Source organism: Dunckerocampus dactyliophorus, chromosome 16, assembly GCF_027744805.1.
Source record: "Dunckerocampus dactyliophorus isolate RoL2022-P2 chromosome 16, RoL_Ddac_1.1, whole genome shotgun sequence".
Lineage (NCBI taxonomy): Eukaryota > Metazoa > Chordata > Actinopteri > Syngnathiformes > Syngnathidae > Dunckerocampus > Dunckerocampus dactyliophorus.
In genome coordinates, this window is record NC_072834.1 from 6921301 (window position 1) to 6940021 (window position 18721).

General features: G+C 40.3%; 1 protein-coding gene across 5 annotated transcripts in view; it reads right to left on the minus strand.

Moving 5' to 3' along the window:
- Positions 1-18721, minus strand: part of ltbp3 (latent transforming growth factor beta binding protein 3) — a 56052-nt gene continuing 37331 nt past the window's right edge. For 2 of the 5 annotated variants that reach the window (XM_054754697.1, XM_054754698.1), the window contains exons 12-29: positions 17485-17613; positions 15130-15261; positions 14927-15055; positions 14724-14843; positions 13119-13241; positions 12468-12590; positions 12241-12360; positions 11867-11995; positions 10124-10294; positions 9772-9852; positions 9096-9224; positions 7802-7939; positions 7587-7727; positions 4703-4831; positions 2745-2906; positions 2582-2671; positions 2368-2496; positions 1-798 (exon numbers count right to left, since the gene is read on the minus strand). In XM_054754697.1, coding sequence (XP_054610672.1) covers positions 647-798; positions 2368-2496; positions 2582-2671; positions 2745-2906; positions 4703-4831; positions 7587-7727; positions 7802-7939; positions 9096-9224; positions 9772-9852; positions 10124-10294; positions 11867-11995; positions 12241-12360; positions 12468-12590; positions 13119-13241; positions 14724-14843; positions 14927-15055; positions 15130-15261; positions 17485-17613 — 2327 coding nt within the window. In that variant the 3' untranslated portion in view covers positions 1-646. The remainder of the gene's footprint in view (positions 799-2367; positions 2497-2581; positions 2672-2744; positions 2907-4702; positions 4832-7586; positions 7728-7801; positions 7940-9095; positions 9225-9771; positions 9853-10123; positions 10295-11866; positions 11996-12240; positions 12361-12467; positions 12591-13118; positions 13242-14723; positions 14844-14926; positions 15056-15129; positions 15262-17484; positions 17614-18721) is intronic. The other 3 variants (XM_054754699.1, XM_054754700.1, XM_054754701.1) reach the window with 3 other exon arrangements.

An 18721-nucleotide genomic window follows, 5' to 3' on the forward strand; every position in this document is an offset into this window, starting at 1 on the left:
TGGGCTGAAATATTTTTTTATTATTAAATTCTTATCTTAACAAGTTGTCAAAATGGTTCGATGCAGCAAAACATTCTTGACGTTCCAAAGTCGGCTACAGTTGGCAAACATTCCCATTTGTTGCTAAGTGCATGGTCTTTATTTCTAGCTTAAAGTTTACTTAGGTGCACGTGTCAAATACACAAACTTCACGTCTCTCATATTTTTACATCAACGAAAAAAATGGACAGCAACTCTGAATCCACAAACTGTACAAGAACACAAAATCAACAATCTGCGTTGGAATAACACAATTCAAAGGAGGGAATTTAGACTTAAATATTCATGAATGTGGACGAAAAATCAAAGAGGGACACCAGAACGTTTGGCCTCCGCACAATGTACAAATCTCAAATGGGCTGAGCAAAAAAGAGCAAGAAATAGTTTGAAATAATTAATTACAAAAACATTTAATTAACAAACAAACATTTATCATTTTTGAATGTAAAATCGGGCACAGAGGAGGAGCTTACATCTTCCAAGTTGACCGTGTATACACAGTTGTGTGTTGTAATTTAAAAGGACAAAGGCGTATATGTACAGCATGCGCACAGTGCTTGAGTGTGTGTTGCGTACAAATGGATAAATAAGAGCAAAGTCTGAATGGTTATTGGGTTCTGCGACGGACACATATGTTTGGCCTGCGCGTGGCCACGAAGCCGTGTTTGCAGTAGCACTTGTATGAGCCCGCCGTGTTCACACAGCGAGCATTCTTGCACGGATTCATGCGAATTCCTGGTTCTGCACACTCGTCGATGTCTGGGGGGGAAACACAGAAACAAACACTGAAGCTGTGTTTTCATCAAGTGAACGTTTGCATATGTCATTGACATGTAGAGCTACCAAGCTTTGCATATAAACAGACACAACTGACCAACAAATTGTGTTTTTTTTTTGCAATATGCAATAAGAGATGCAATGCGACTAACCAATCGCTGGTGCTGCATGTAACGACTTATATACACTGACCAATATTTACACAATTCAATTTATTTATGTGGTATTGGCCCGTGGTTAGACAATTCCAAGGGTCCCTGGCAAATAGGTAATTATTATAATGTACTCTGTGTTTATGTTCGTTAAACAACCACACACAAATCGTGTTTTGACATAATTACATATAATATAATGACAACAAGAGAGAAAAATTGTTCAGCGACGCTTGAAAAATTTAGTACGTACACTGCAAACGTGATATCCATTTGTAGCTCTCCTGTGGGAAAAAAACGAGCTCCGAACTAACGGCATTGCTTGTTTGTTTTAAAAACAAAATGTCACTGTGGTAAAAAGTCACATTTGGAGTCCGAAGACAAGACGCTAGGCGGCTAACTGTAACTCGCGTGCGTCCGTTGTCGGTTCAATATGGGTGTTGGCAACCCTGTGTGACACAGTACGCATGTAGAGTTTTCCGCCACATGCCGACTGTTTTTGTGATTGGCTTTGAACGGCATTTATTGGCATATGCCGGAAATCGGAAACTGGCCAATATTGATCGGTGGTCGATCGATCGGAGCATCTCTATTGTAGACCTAACAATGTTTGCTTAAAACACGGTGCGACATTACCGACGAATGACTGGTGTTGCATGCACTAAGTTCTGCGTGGAGTAATTGACACATAGACTGACTAGTGTTTCCTTAAGACGTGACGTGATGGGACATATTCGACCAGTTATTAGTATTGCAAATAATAATTTACAAAAAGATTGACCAACGTTTGCTTAAAACATGACGTGACATGACCGACCAATGACTGGTGTTGCGTGTAATATTTGACATGCAGACCTACCAATGTTTGCTTAAAGAGTGATGCAACATGAACAACCAATAATAATAAAAATAATAGACGCTCACAACAGACCAATAACCGGTACTATGCGTAATGAGTGATATACAGACTGACCAATGTTTGCAATACAGGTGAAGCGTTGTGATTGACCAATCACTGGTGATGCATGTGATAACGGACAATCAGACCACTTGGCGAATCAGCTAATCAATGGTGTTGTGTGTAAGAATTAACATATTGACCGACCGATGTTTGCTTAAAAAAACATTTTCAACCAGTCACTGGTCCTATATGTAATGATTGATCAATTGACCAATCACTGATGCTTCGGATACATTTAATAATTGACATAATATTTGATCAGAAAGGCCGATCAAGCCGACCGATCAATCACTGATGCTTCAAGCAATGATTGACATAAACTGACCAATGTGTGCAATATAGGAGAAGCAATGTGACCAAGCGATCACTGGCACTGCATGCATCTATTTACTTTTGAGCAATGTTAAATGGAGGTATCAATGTAAGAAAAAGACAAACCTATACAGCGGGTGTGGGAGTGGTCCAGCCTAAATCCTTGGTTACATTCACACATGGTGCTGAGATAGGAGCGCACACAGTGTCCATTCGTACAGCTGCATTCATCTGAGTCCTCCTCTGAACTGTCACCTGTGAGAGAACATTTAAAAAATGTGACACAAAGTGGGGGGAAAAAAAGGACATACTGTAGATGGCAGCAGGTGTATGGTTCAACCTGGATTGTAGTTAGTGAAAGCTGCCAGGAAATCCTGCTCCCCGTCGGACTCCGTCTCCAGGTGCATCTCACACAAATGGTTGAACATCTCTGCGTAGAAATAATGAACGTCTTCAGGAAAATCAACAGAGAAGCGAATGCGTGAAGACGCAGCATCGCTCACCTGAATTTCTCGGCGGGCAGGTGTTGCACTCGGGCCCCCAGCCGCGACCGTAGTGGCAGCAGCACTCTGAGTAGGTCACCAGCATGACGCTCCTGGGCTCAGTGCAAATTAAGCCCTCATCGACCTGCAGGAAACACACGTCCTTGTAGGCTGCAGTGCGATCTGGGTAAAAAAAAAAAAAAAAAAAAAAAAGAAAAACTGTGGTTCAAACATAATAGTAGTAGGGAGCAAAATTACATAGTTAATACAAAAGTATTCGTTTTTGCATGACTCGTCCCTCGCCACTTTGCGCCCTGAATTTTGCGGATTCACTCTATCATGGTTTTTCTAAATACATGAATCAATAAATCATAAGTAATAATGTTAAAACCATATTTAGAAGGTCATAAACAGGTTTTCTATGCTCTAATTATGAAAATATTCCATTTATAAATAAGAAATCCGACTTCGCGAAAATTCACTTATCATGGTCGGGTCTGGAACCAATTAAACACGATACACGAGGGATGACTGTATAGATTATTTTGCAATGGTCAGACACATTTCTGTGTTTACAGCATGTACTGTGAATTCCGGTGTATAAGCTGCACCCACTGACTTTAGAGGAAAAAACAGATTTGTACATATGTAAGCCGCACCGGTGTATGACGTGTCCATGTCATAAAATGGCATATATCACGAGTCCGTGAGGACCAGGCAGGTTTTTATTTGACAGGAGCCAACCACTAGCTATGAAAAATCTCACAATAAGCTTGTCAACCCATTGTAAATTACAGGAGGTCATTCCTCAATATAACAGTCTGACTCATGGTGTCATCTTACAAAACACATCACACAGCAACTCAACACTCAAAAGGTATACCTTATACACATACAAACATGTACCAATACAAGTTTTTCAAATGACATTTAAAAAAAAAGTTTTCCCATAGTGCATTTCGTTTGAGCGTAGCCTTTCATTGGAGGACAAGCAGCATAGAAAATTGATGGATGTCGCTGCAATGATGCCTCTGTCCACCAGAGGGAGCCAGAGGAGCCCTGAGGCCAAGGAGAGGCTGACGTCATTGCAACGCCCCAAAGAATGCGTTGCTCAGACGCAATGCATTATGGGAAAACTTTAAAAGAGCAGCTTTTTTTCATTTCAAACTCGCATTGGTGCATGTTTGTGTATTTGTCAGGTATACCTTTTGAGTGTTAAGTTGCTGTTTGATGACTTTGGTGTTCTTAGTAAGATGACACTGTGAGTCAGACTGTTGTACTGTTATATCTAATGACCTCCTGCGACTCCCGAGCAGCAGTAGTAGCGGCAGTAGTAGTAGTTCTGAAGTAAAGGAGATGTCACAAGATTAGAATTTAGCCATAAATTAGCCACACCGCTGTATAAGACGCAGGATTCAAAGTTTAACAAAAAAAGTAGCGGCTTATGAACCGGAATTTACGGTATTTGACTTAAAATGACTTATAAACAGCCACAATTACAGCAACTCACATCTGTCACATGCATGTTTCATATACAGTTTATGAACTTTAAATACGGCAATAACTGGTTAAACACTCATTGGACACTTCATTAGGTACACCTATACACTGCAATCATGCCTTTGCAAAGATAATAATGCTCAGGTTTGAGAGGTGTTACTTTAATATTAGTTTATTATTGTATGTGCAGGTTGCATTATAAGATAGACGTGTTTCTAATATTTTTGCTGTGTGATAAGAAGCAAAATATTAGAAATTATACTCAAGCAACTATCACAATATTACCACAAAATCACTGCCTGTGTCTATATAGCACAAATAATGTGTAACACACCTCCTATTGTCATTTGCGCAATAAGAAAGTGGTCCAAATAAATCAACCAAATCAAAAATCTCAAAGCCAACACAATTGAGAGGAATGACAAGGAGAACCAGGTGTCTATGGGGATTTGAAACTAGCTGATGCTGAATTTACCCACCGTCATAGACGCACTGTTTCAGCTCCGCACTGAAGGTGCGAGGAGGGTCACAAAAACAGTGAAAGGAGCCGGGCGTGTTCTCACACCTCCCATTCCTACAGTAGGAGGGATCCTGGCACTCATTCACATCTGCAAAGGGCACCACAGACACTGGTTACAGTATGAACATCTGTTTGGGGCCAGCTCTTGTTGGCAGGTGCATCAAAAATGCTGATTTGGTTGAATCGACACAAAAGCTTTTCAGCAAGTATTCATAGCATGTATTGCATAATACACTCATTGGACACTTAATTAGGCAAATCTCATATAATTTCACTCAACCAAAACTTTGCAAAGGCATGTTTAAAAAAAAAAAAATTCAGTTCTTCTTGTGCATGTGTACCTAATTAAGTGTCCAGCGAGTGTGAGTGGGCACCCCCTATCTGTGTGTCTATTTTGCATTCAAGTAATTGTCTAAATCTGTAACGCTGGAGAACGTCAACATGACACAAATAAGGATCCTTGATGATGAAACAGTGGCAACTGACCTGACCGTACCCGAGTTTTGGAAAGAAACAACATGCCGCATAGACAGGAACAGTAGATGCCAGAGCGATGTGTGTGTGCCGCCAATAAAATAGCACGAGTAACCCCTACTCTGTTATCACCAACATGTCTGAATGCTAGTAAAGTCAAACATTCCAGGTGTTCATGAAAAGCAACACAAGTACGTCTGCTGGAAACTATTGCTTCTTTTGGTACAGTTGAAAAGCATCTGACTTGACTTCTGTGGTAAACAATCACAAAATGACACAATAAATAGCCATGAAGCGTCACTTTCGCTAAATTGAAACCTCAAACTTATGATCAAATGTGTTCACTTATGTTAGCCTTGGTCCAAGGAAAAACACTTTGTAGCAACACAAAATACAACACGATGGCAACGCAACATAACACAAAAGACATTCCAACTCAGGAATTTGGCAACAGAGCAATTGTTTTATTCAGTTATGTCGGGCTCCTGCATTATTCTGGATGCAACAGCCTGTAGCTGCCTAACCAGATGGTGTTGTTTTCTTTATAATATGTATTTTAGATTTAATGCAGTGCTGCTATTCAAATTTTATGTGGATATACCAAATCTTTATAATATGGAACCTTGGTTAGCGTCCCCCCCGAGTGCTTTTCGGTTAATGTAAAAAATGTACGCCCAAGTTTTGCCTCTGTTTGCGTACGTTTTAGCATACAATATGGCACGTGTCCTGTCGTTTTATATACTGCGTGAGTCCAACTGTGTTCTTAATGTATTTTTATCACAAAACATCCTTGAGCATCTTTCGCTTGCTAAGAAAATGGCAACAATGGCCATCTATGGTGTTGTCAGCGATTGACTCTGAAAAGCGTTAACGCAAACCACGTTTTTATAGTTTCCAAATGCGTGCAAATGATGCATGAAATATTTAAATGAAGATTTAAGGTTACTTTTACCTTCATTTAAGATGCGACTGTTCCCAAAGACACAATGTGGCAGCCAGACACCACACGGACACCATTTCCCTGTTTGCCATGAGTTATTTATTGAATTCAATCGTGTGCTGGCAAATTACTTTCTTTGGCTCCATTTTGGGTTATTGGGGGTGAGAAACGACTGAATTTAATAAATAACTCATGGCAAAAAAGGAAGATGGTGTCTGTGTTGTGTCTCGCTGCCACATCGTGTCTTTCGGAACAGTCACGTCAAGAATCACAGCGTCAATGAAGGTAAACGTAAACTTAAATGTTCATGTATCCCTTAAGTTCATCAGGTATTTATATGCGTTTTTTTGCCTTTAAAATAATAATTGTAAAACTCTAAAAATGTGTTTTATGTTAACATTTTTAGCTTTCTAGAATGGATTAATGAGATTTACATTATTTCTTACGGGAAAAATGTATTCGGTTAGCGTCCATTTCGGTTAGAGTCGGACCTTCTGGAACAAATTAATGATGCTAACCAAGGTTCCACTGTATGCCGTTTGGACTAATTATCACTGGGGCCTTAAATGGAAGCAGGTGATAATAACAGTGAGGATGTTATTTCAGAAATATAAAAAACTCATTATCCATAACAATGTAATTGTAAATTTTGTGCATAAGAAAGTGAAAAGGAAAACATAGCTGTCTTAGACCACAATTATACTGTACAACACAGCAGAAACAGAACCAATGCTGAAATAGCGATAAGAAGCAAACTGCTCAGCAACAGTGCGGCAAGTGGAACAAGCATGACTTTCACACCAACAGCTGAGTAGCGCAACCAACATTCTAAAGCGCATGCAAAGGTAGCTAAAGCTGCTGGATGTTCACCACTCATGACACTTCAAATGCAGCTACTGCCATCTTGCAGAGTTAAGAAAAGCACGATTGTTTACAGCCACAGCTGTTTAAAGTCAGTGTTCACTGACACCGGCGCTAAGTGGAAACCCAGATGGTTATTTGATTTCATACTGTAGACCACATACCAGTAATATAGGAGACAGTAAACTGAGTACTGGAAAACATCCAACAGAAAGCAGCTGAGATCAACACTATTTTGGATAGATTGATAGAAATTGTTTTAAATTGTTTAGTGTACAAAATGGAAATGGCCAAATTGTTTAATTTCCATCAACTTTGTGTGACTATAAACTGCAATGTAAGCACCGCAGTGTTTACTGTGTGGCACACTGACTGAAACAACGAATAAGAAGTTAACTGTTCTTTCTATGCATACCGTTTTTAACACCCATTTTTTCTCTTACCGTGAATCCAAAGCATGCACTAATACATAAAAGCCAATACTGACTTATTTGTTTTGCTGTGTTAAGATACTGATTACCTTGTAACCACTAAGATGATGGTTTCTAAAATGAAGGTCTGCACTCACCGGCCTGCTCCTCAGGAGTCACACATCTGTTGCGGTCAATAGCAAGAGTCAGTGGCGGGGAGCAGATGCAGTAGTAAGACCCCGGAGTGTCCACACAGAGACCATTCTTACAGTTGGCAGGGTCCTCACACTCATTCACATCTGCACAATAAAGATACATTGCAGATTCAGGTAGATGGGCACTACAAGGTGGGAGGAGATTCTAGCTCGCTCACCAGCTACTGCTGCTAGCACACATTTCTTCTTGTTAGAGTCTGGAGTCCAGGGTTGCTTACAGTTGCAATAGAAGGACCCTTCGGTGTTGATGCAACGACCATTCGTGCAAAGAGACTCATCGTGGCATTCATTCACATCTGAAGAGACAAACAGATGATTATACAGTGGAACCTTGGTTTTCATCATTAATCTGCTCCAAAAGTTCCAACAAAAACCGAAATGTATGAAAACCAAAGCAATTTTGTCCATAGGAAATAATGTAAATCCAATAGAGAATAGAGAATAATTATAGTTTCACATGCAGAAAACAGTGCAAAATGCGTATTAATGACGAATGAAAAGGATAAATGAACATTTAACATCACCTTTACCTTTATTCGAGACTCATGTTGGTAAACACATATGAGTGGAGGGAGGAGGGGGGAAGGGATGGAAGAGCCATGCGAACGCTGTTTCATCGTAGTCCATTACAAATTTAACTTTAAAGAGTGGACGGTTAGAGGCTCGCTTGAACTTTTTATTGTAAATTTCAGCAGCAGGTACAAACATCACGACACACACTGCCCCATCTCACTATCTGTTATGAGTCTGCCTAAAACCGTTCCCCCTGCAACCTGTGTTAAAGGTTCCTACTTGTACATTACAATGCTTTGTAACAGACACTACCTTTGTACTTTTCTACTTCTGTCTTGAATTCAATAGTGTTACTCACCTTCTTTATCAAAGTTCTGGCACTTGAAGCTTTCTTTGGTGTCATGGTTGCTTATTTTGCAGCTGTACTCAATGAAAACAACTGACTTTTTGACACTCTAAAATACGCAGTGCGCTTGAAAGTCTAATCAGCGCAAAGCGCACAATGCTTATTAGGAGGAAGGAAGGAAACATGTACTGAGTTGTTCATCGTTCTGTGTATTCTATGAACAAGTAAACCACACACAAGCACACACAATAAGGATGATTAAAGGATTCCCTGGCTGGAATCTGCCTGCAGTGTCCCGCCTCTAAAATAACCACTATCCATTCTTCACAGAGACTGAGTCAACAACTCATAGATGCATTGTTTGGTCACTCGATGCAGCGAAATGATACGCGTCCAAACAGACTAGTGTGTTAGGAGCACTGTTTACAGGTCTACAGATACACAGCATTCAGGACATGCAAACCAGAAGGTGGCGTCATGTTAGCAACAGAGTAGACTTATGATGCCAATTTATGTTTTTTGTGTGTCGCGCTGATATGTTGAAAAACTATTTACGCAGATGAAGTACTGTCGTGAGCTGAACTGACACCTACCAATGCACTCCAGAAGGTTGCTGTCATAGTAGAAGCCCTGTTGACAGTAGCACTCATAACCCGGCTGCGTGTTCTGACAGCGGCCCTTCTTGCAGATTTCGTCAGCGAACAAAGAGCATTCGTCGATATCTGTAAAAGAGGGAGGCGATGACAACAAATTATATAACATAATCATAAATATTGAATTATAACTGATGAAAAGTTAATAGTTGACAGAAACATAGTTGGATGATGATTGAGTACAAACAATGGAATATGCAAGTCCTAAAAACATGAAGAGTTAGTCGTAAGTGCAGCATTGCATGTACACAGTGGTTCAGGACTCTTCTTCCTTGTACTTTGTAAACATCAGCTGCATCTTGCATGAAGCTTTCAATTTTCAAAAAACATCCTCACGTTAAGTATTTATTTTGATAAAACAACTTGCATATTTGGCTTTGATTTTGTCCAAACTCACTTTGCTTAAAAAATAACGGGATATGAGGATATGAGTTTTGGTCCATATCGCCCAGCCCTAGGTTCAGGGATAGTCTGTTTTTAACAAACCATCTTTTTAGTGTAGTCAATTCATCTGTGACTTTTTTGTTATTAGCTCTCGTAATGTACAAGTGTCATAAGGGACAGTTTATCACAGCTTAGGCAGAAAATGTCGCAACAGAGATGACGTAAAACATACCCTGGTAAGCAGGCCGGCTATACATGAGTCCTTCGTTGTAGTATAGACCTTGGCCGTTTGGACACAGGAAGTGGAATTCAGCTGGACATCAAAAGAGGATGATTAACAGAGTCAATAGAGACACATTTGCCCAAATGCATTAAGAGACGGTTAATAAAGTAGTAATTCACTGTCACAGTGCATCCCACCGGGCATCCTTCAATTATTTATGCTACGACCATGGATATGTATCATAAAAAAACAATCAGGGTCCACTAATAATATTAGCTCAAATTAACTGACTTTTGAAAGACAATAAATCTATGAGAATACAAATTACATACATTAGCTGTGAAACAGGCTTTGGCTGTACCTGAGTGAGAAACAGGACATGGGTAGATCTCACAGTGGTCCCCCCACCCTACCCCAATGGAGCAGCAACACTCCTGCTTGGTGACGTTGGTGGCCAGGACGCTGTCGCAGAACACGGTGTCATCTAGGTTCAGATAGCACTCCTTCTTCTCATCTGACAACATTTGAACTGCTGGAGGACCAAATGTGTGAAGAGGTTAGGATCTGACGTGCAAATCAAATGACAAGATTCTGAACATCATAGTTGCATTTAATGTGCAAATATTGGGACAGACATTACTCAGCATAAAGTGTAATTCGATTGCTCAAGGTCATCCCCTATGCTTTTAACATACTCTAGGAGGCACATTGTATGTATGTACTTTATTTATCCCACAGCAGGGAAATTTACTTGTTACAGCAGCAAGACAAGTAAAGAGAACAGTGTAAAGAATGCATAGTGACTACAACATGGTTCAGGTGGTGCAGGTGTTGTAGAGCCTGACAGCGGTCGGTATGAAGGACCTGCGGAACCTCTCCTTCTTACACCGTGGGTGTAACAGTCTGGTGCTGAAGGAGCTGCCCAGGGAAACAACAGTGTCATGTAGCGGGTGAGAGGTGTTGTTCATGATGGATGTCAGCTTAGCCAACATCCTTCTCTCCCCCACTTCCTCCACGGAGTCCAGAGGACCGTCCAGGACAGAGCTAGCTCGCCTGATCAGTCTATTTATCCTGCTCCTGTCCCTGTCCGTGCTGCCCCCTCTCCAGCAGCCCACAGCATAGAAGATGGCTGAGGCCACCACAGAGTCATAAAAGGTCCGTAAAAGAGTCCCGCACACACCAAAGGACCTCAGTCTCCTCAGCAGGTGAAGGCGACTCTGGCCCTTCTTGTAGGCCAGAAACATTCTCATGGTTTCTGGGAACTGCTGTGTCTTAACTTATTTCTTCACCTCAGCAACATCCCTCAGCATTCACACTAGGGCAAAACGCAAAAATTGCAATCTTGATTCACACTAACGTGATCTAATTTCTAAATTATGGCAATTTTTTTTTTTTTTTACATTTAACTTAACAAGCTGCATTATAAACACTGCCATTTTACTCACAGATTGACACTGCATTTCCTCCTCGCTCTTCCCATCCTCAAGCGAGACTCACCGGTCAGGGCAAGTTGGTTCCACTGCCCTGGTTCTCTACGCTGATGGCTGACAGCGGTGGCGAGCCTTGCTGGCTATCACTCAACAGCTCCCGAGAGGAGTGATCTGATTAATGAACTAACTTTTATTTTGATTTCCCTTTATTACATGCATGAATGTATTGGTGTGTGAGCAAGCATGTCAAGGTTGTTTTCCTCTCAACAAAATCCCCTGTCAACTGTTATGCCTGGACCTCTCATCAAAATTTAATTGGCAGTGTCTTAAAAGGAGAATAAGGCAACGAGGAGACTGATAATAATGATAAAACCGTGTAATTTCTTTCAGACGTAAGCATGTGCTCCTGCATATAAAAATAATCGTCCCAGAGAATCACAATCTCAATTCGAAGGAAGAAAATCGTGATTAACATTTTTTGCAGAATCATACAGCCCCAGTTCACACACAATTTATGTGGGAACTGGCATTTTTAGTTCTTTAAAAGCATACAAGCCTACAGATTTTATTTGATCCAAGTCTGGGATAGAGAGGAATCTAATGTTCCGACCTGGTTAAGCTCTGGGATGAGCGCAGGCCTCAAGAAATGCACGGGGGAATAAGAGAAAGCTTACCCTCACAGCTGTGTTTGTCCTCTGAGAGGACATAGCCGTGATTGCACACACACATATACGAGCCCGGCCTGTTCTCACAGGAGCCGTATGGCTGGCAAAGACTCCTGTCGGCGGCGCATTCGTCTATGTCTGAAAGGGAAATAACACCAGAGCTCAGTTTGCGATTCCTACCCAAACACCATCTGAGTTGCTAAAGAATGTTTATTTCGAGATTAAAGTAAGAAAACATTGGTTTGTTGTGGTATTTGCTCAGACATTTTACGTATAGGCATCCCTTTACAATGCATTCCAATCCTAAATTTGCATTCATCACTAATCATGAGCAATAAACTGTGAAGCATCGTGCAGGTCACTTGGGACTTAAGAGGACCGACCTTGGCAGCGCCGGCCTCCAATCAGAGTGTAACCCTTCTGGCACTCGCAGCTGTACGAGCCCATATTGTTGATACAGCGGCCCCTTTGGCAGTTTGATGGCCTCTCGCACTCGTTGATATCTGAAGCGACAACAATGGGACATAAAGCCTGTCACTAGAAATGGAGATGACCCAAGTAAACGATGGACTTTTACGTGAACTTTAAAGTAGAGGTGAATAATTCATACCTTCGCAGTGGCTGCCTTCCTGCGTGCGCTGGTAACCTGGGTAACACTGACACTGGAAGGATCCCTCAGTATTGATGCAGCGGCCGTACGCACATAGCCTGACATCCTCACACTCGTTGATGTCTGCATGCCATAAAAGAAACATGTAGACTTAAAACGCATAGCTCTTGTCCTGATTAAAGCTTTGTTATGGTAGTATCATCCCTGCTATAATGTACGTACTTTATTTATCCCACAGCGGGGAAATTAACTTGTTACAGCAGCAAGCAAGCAAGAACAAGTTAATTTCCCCAAGTTAATTTAATTTAAAAGCAACAATATTTTTTCTCCACAGTTGAAAGTCAACTTCACACAAAAAGTTATGCTATTTTTAATTGTACAGTACATGTGTGGGGCACTCTAAACGGCGGTGAGTGAGTGAGCTGGACTACTCTCCATTAGGTTATATTTTGATAACATTATTCATAGAAAATAAACAAACTTAGCCCCAAAAATATGCTGTTTTACTGCAAAAATTGCAAATATAATGCATTACTTGTAAAAAAATACATATGGCATGGTATAACTGTACAGCTATCACATGAAGACACATGACACTATGGGGACCTGCACACGTGTGTGTGTGTGTTGCCTTCCACTCAGTTTACTAACCACTGCAGTCCTTGCTGTCAACAGACGGTAGGAAGCCCTCATTGCATACGCAGCGGTACATTCCTGGAAGGTTCTCACATCGCCCATTAGGACAGATACCAGGTTTTTGGCACTCATTTATGTCTGGTGGAAACACATGAAGATCGGCTGTTCATTTACGTCTGGCAATTTTCCAAATTTCAATTGGAAGTGAAGTTATAATATATAGTTAAACCTCGGTTTTTGAACGCCCAGATTTTCGGTTTTCGACATAAATTTTCGCCCAAATTTGCTGTCTCAGTTATGGTACAATATTGTGCTTCACAAACTGTAAGTTGATCAAATAAGCCTATCTACAGTACACAACGTATTTTTTGTTCCTATTTTTGTTTGAGTGGAACAGATTAATTGGATTGAAAATTTCGTCTTTTGTTGGATCTTTTCCAATGAATGAATAACAAAAACCAAGGTATCACTGTATAATAATAATACTTTGTATTTACAAAGCGCTTGACAGGACACTCAAAGATGCTTAGTTTATGCCATAGAACTTACATTTCTGATCAAAATTTTAAGACCCGTTCAAAAATGGCAAGAATTTACATTTTGCACTTTTGGATCTTTTGGTGGTTCTAGGTAGAGCTTGTAGAGCAAAAAAAAAAGAAATGCTATTGGTTTGGTTTGGATCCTCCGGTTCAGGGCCAATTTTTTTAGGGTCTACCACTTGATTTTTTTGTTCCGTAACCCTCAGGATCTTTTAAGATGTTTCAAAAGACTGTCTTACTGAATTCAGCCTCGGCAGCAGAGGCCTTGAGAGGCCTTGAGAGGCCTCGCTTATGCAGCTCAACAATTCGACCGTGTTCACAGAGACAAAGCTGTTTTGCCTTTGCCATCAAGAGATCACGACAGTGTGAATACCTAACAGAAGGCTTTTTTTAAAGGCTTTGGTCTTAAACGTTTGATCAGCTGAAGAACAGCCTATTTCACTTTAATGCTTGTTTGCAATAAATTGCTTACTCCATTTTTTTTTCTCACTCCCAATTCTTCTTTTGGCATTTTGAAGCTCTACAGAAGACCTCCTTAAGATCCAACAGTACAAAATGTAAATTGCTACAGTTTTTCAACTGGTCTTAAAATTTTGATCAGGAGTGTATGAACATGTCCTTTTCTGGCTATTATAAGACTGTATTGGCAACCATATTAAATGAATTGAATAATAAATAAAACAAAGTGTTTTCGTTACAAAAAAGGCAGAAGACGACGAGTCCTCTTATATTCGGGGTCAGGTAAGGTGCGTGAAAGCTTTTCTTCCAGTCACTCAGAAATACACCAGTGACCTGGAGTGATGCACCCATTACAGAGATCCACTGGGAAAACGTGTTTCAAAGGTTGGCCCAAGTTAGCAAACAAAGTTACAACGCAAATTTCAAGATAATGGTGGTCAATGAGCCATTAAACAACTGTCGAGCAGATCAGAAATATACTGTATCTTATTTATTGCAATTAGTGGTTGAAAAAAATATCTTTAGTTTTGTCTTGAAAATATTTTTCACAATTGAAAAAGCCATATTTTTTTATATTCCAGTTAAGATGCCATACTTCATATTTTTAGTATTTTCTACTCACCATAGCAGATACCAGCGCGGGCCTCATGACCAGGCAAGCAAGGAACACACTCAAAGGAGCCCGGCGTGTTCTCACATTGCTCATTGGGACAAGTGTCCGGACTCAAACACTCATTTATATCTAAAAGAAGTCCAGACCCAAACATGTTAACATGTTAAGCATACATGCTGAATGTTTTGCTGTCTTTGTTTTGCTGGTTTTACCTTCACAAACTGGATGACGGTGTGACCTGCTCTTAAAACCGCTGTGACATTCACATTTATAAGAACCTGGCAAGTTGACACACTGGCCTCCAGCGCCACAGATGTCATGCTTGGAGCACTCATTCACATCTACAGTGCAAGACAGACAGGACATACCAAATGCATGATTTGACCGAAAAAATGGGGTCATCAGCCGGACTTACCGACGCACTTAAGTCTCCCATGCTGCACCATGTGTTTATAACCTTGGCGACAGAAGCATTTGTAGCCGCCCTCTGTGTTGATGCAAAGGCCTCTGCCCTGACCGCAAGGCTCCGACTCGCATTCATTATCATCTGAAAAGGAAGGCGCGTCGGACGCATATTACATTCAAAGATACAATCATCAGACACAGCATTAGGCACACCCGCCCTTCTAAGAAGATTTAGTTTTTTTGAGTTGCATCAAATATGTGGCAAGAACCAACAAGAGGACACACCGAATCTTTACAATCGTGATTTGGAAAGTCAACTAGTGAACGGCAATAATCAAGAATCAAAATGGGGTTTCGTGCAGAGTTTATTTTGGGTACATTCCATTCATTCATTCATTCATTATCTACTGCTGGACAGTAGATTTTGTTAAGGGTAACGGGTAAGCTGAGTCTACCGAGCTGACACTGGCCACAGTCAATCAGAGTGCAAATATACTGTAATTTCCGGACTAGAAAAAAATAGAAAAAAAGATTTGTATGTATATATATATATATATATATATATATATATATATATATATATATATATATAGATTAAATAAATGCTTTTCTACAAACTGTGTCAAACAGTGCATTGTAACATGGCTAATTAAACAGTGCAGAACAGTGAGTTTAAGATGGCTAATTTACCAGTAGCCTACAAGAAAAGTTTAGCGCCTCCCGGGAAGTAAAACCACTCAAGTTGTCCTGACAAGCATCACAATTGAACAGCCTCATAATTTCTTTGTCACACATTTTGTCAGTCTCTCTCTTTCTTTTTCGTTGTTGATCTTCATTGTCTCGAAGCAAATTAGCCAGACAGTTAGCTTAGGCTAGCCTCTTCATTCACCCCAGCCTTTCAATAAATAAGTGATAGCAAAATGTTTTCTGCTCGTCCCTCGCCGCTGCCTCATGGCCGTCTTTGTCAACAATCAAGGTAAAAGTGATTCTTTCGTTCATCATTTATATGTATTTATATGCATTTCAAATTGCATGTAAAATCTGCATGGAAATCTGAAAAAAAATATATAATTGTAAAACTATTTTTTTTTGTTTTGTGCTAATATTTTTGGGTATCCAGAATTATGGTAATTGGATTTACATTATTTCTTTTGGTTTGAGTCAGATGTTCTAGAACGGATTAATGACGCTAACCGAGGTTCCTCTGTATTCTAAAATTAAAATATCAGAGTGTCACAAGCAGCTCGGAAGATTAAAACGTGAAAAATTCCTTGTTCAGAAAAAAAAAAACGTCTCGTGGGCATTAAGCCTGGGATGATACTAAATTAATTAATCACGCAATAAATTAAAATGAACTTGACCACTTTGCCGGCCTTAATATATTGCCATGTGCATGTGTGTCAGTTTTCAACATCTCGCGCCTCCAAACAGGCAGGAAGAGGATTCACTCTGTGTATTTGGTTCCAGCACGTTGGTATTTGCGCCATAGAACAATGGCATGAACGGAGCGAGCCCTTTTGTCAATCATGCAGTCTCTTTGTCTCGATAAGTGGAGGAAGGCCGGTAGCATACACACAGAGTGCAGAACAGTGTAGTCCAATTTGCAGATTGAGATTTATTTTCAAAAATGTTTATATTGTTTCATTGTGCTTTTCTTAAAAGTAATTTTAAAACCTAGTCTCGTCTTCATAGAACCAATCTTGTGTATCGTGAACTGTATCGTGAACTTTCGTCTCGATAGCCCCTACTAATTAGCTTTGTTACTTCTAACACAAAGCTAAAATGTGGATGTTTTGTTGAGATAGCTTAGCATATATTGACCTATGTTGGACTGCTTTTAGCATATTTAAGGTACATAACCCATCCATGTGGGCACCAGATCCTTCCATTTTTCTGTATGTGGCCCTTGAGGGAAAATTTTGGGTACCCCTGATTTAGAGTCTCCAGTAAATTAAAGTAAAAGGAGCGCCTAATCAGTGATGTGCCTCTGTTATTGATCATATCATTTATACACGCAACAACAGCTGTTAAACACAGAAAATGCTGACTAGAAATAATTTCCCCCCCATCGCTTCGGTGCTCCCTCTAATGCAGCACCCCTACCGTAGTTCATACCCACTTTGTGCACCACTTAAACTGAACATTATTATCTTTTTGAAGGCACCACGGTTGTTTTTAAGGTAACATTCATCAATTCATAAGCTACAGACTATAAATGTGATGGGAAAATGCAGCTTGAAAAAAAATTAACAGGGTGTCATCTCCTGGAAGCAAAGAGACATGCATGCATGAGTCCCTCGACTATCCCATCCCAAGAAATGGTCCGGGTCTGTACCTCCTCGCTCCAACCACCGAGGTCTCTTACCCTCACAGATGTTCCTCTGCGGGTTGAGACGGTAGCCAGGGTGACAGTGACAGATGTGGCCGTTCAGGCTGTTCTCACATTCTCCATGACCACAAATGTTTCTGCTTAGCCTACAATCATCTGTCTCTGCTTCAGGGAGGGAACACACAACATTCTACAGTGGGCCAGCATCTGATAGCAGATACATGCATTTACAGTTGAGCCCCACACTAGTTATAGCCTGGCCCAAATGTGCTGAATTGAAGGCAATTTTTACTTGGTGAATGGGTATCTTTTAGCAGGCAAAAAAATATTGACCGTTTTCAACTTTTTACATTTTCAAAATGATTCATATCATTGATCTTATTGGACAATTTTGGGGATAGGACATCTTTTGCATCCTTTAAAAGGATCCTAGCCTATAGCATAATCCACGGCAGAGGGTTTCAAAGTCTGGGGTGACTTCAGGGAAGGTGCAGCAGCAGCATGAGAAAAATAAACAAAAACTTATTTTTCAAACCTGCTAAGGTAACGTCCGTTATGTCGATGGCGAAATGAAAAGATTTTCCGCCCCTACAGTGAGAGCGTAAACGGAGTCTGGGGTGAGCAGAAAACGGTTTTGGGGGAGCCGAGTTGGCTTTGAAAATCCCTGATAGAGGGCGTTTTAAATCAACAATGACATTTGTAAAACTATATTAACAATCTGACTTGTGTCTTTTGACACAGATACCCATTCAACACCAAAAAAAAACACTTTAACTCCACATTTGGGCAGGGTATGAATCATTTTGGGCTTAACTGTACACTCACTGGGCGCCTTATTGGGCACACTTTGTTAGTACTCTGGGAGGACAATTTGATTCATGTGCAAGTTCATGATGATAATCCACTAGCCACAAAACAACCCCTAAAATATATATCAAATATATAATGATACTGTATATAATATCGATATATGTGTATGTACAGATATATATACAGTATAATATGTGTGTATAAAACATATATAAAACATATAGAGTAGGTATATACATTACTGAGCAGTCATACTTGCGAAAGCCATTGACGCTCACTCTAATCTCACTAACAGTTAATATCCAACAGTTATGGACATGGTGGTAAATTATGCTCAGTTGGAGAAGAAAATATTCCTCACAATCAGCAGATTGATATACTGACACACTAAGGAAATGCTTTAACATAACCCAACATTCAACTTTCTGTCTGGCCATTCTTTTTTTCTCCCCGAGTACTACGG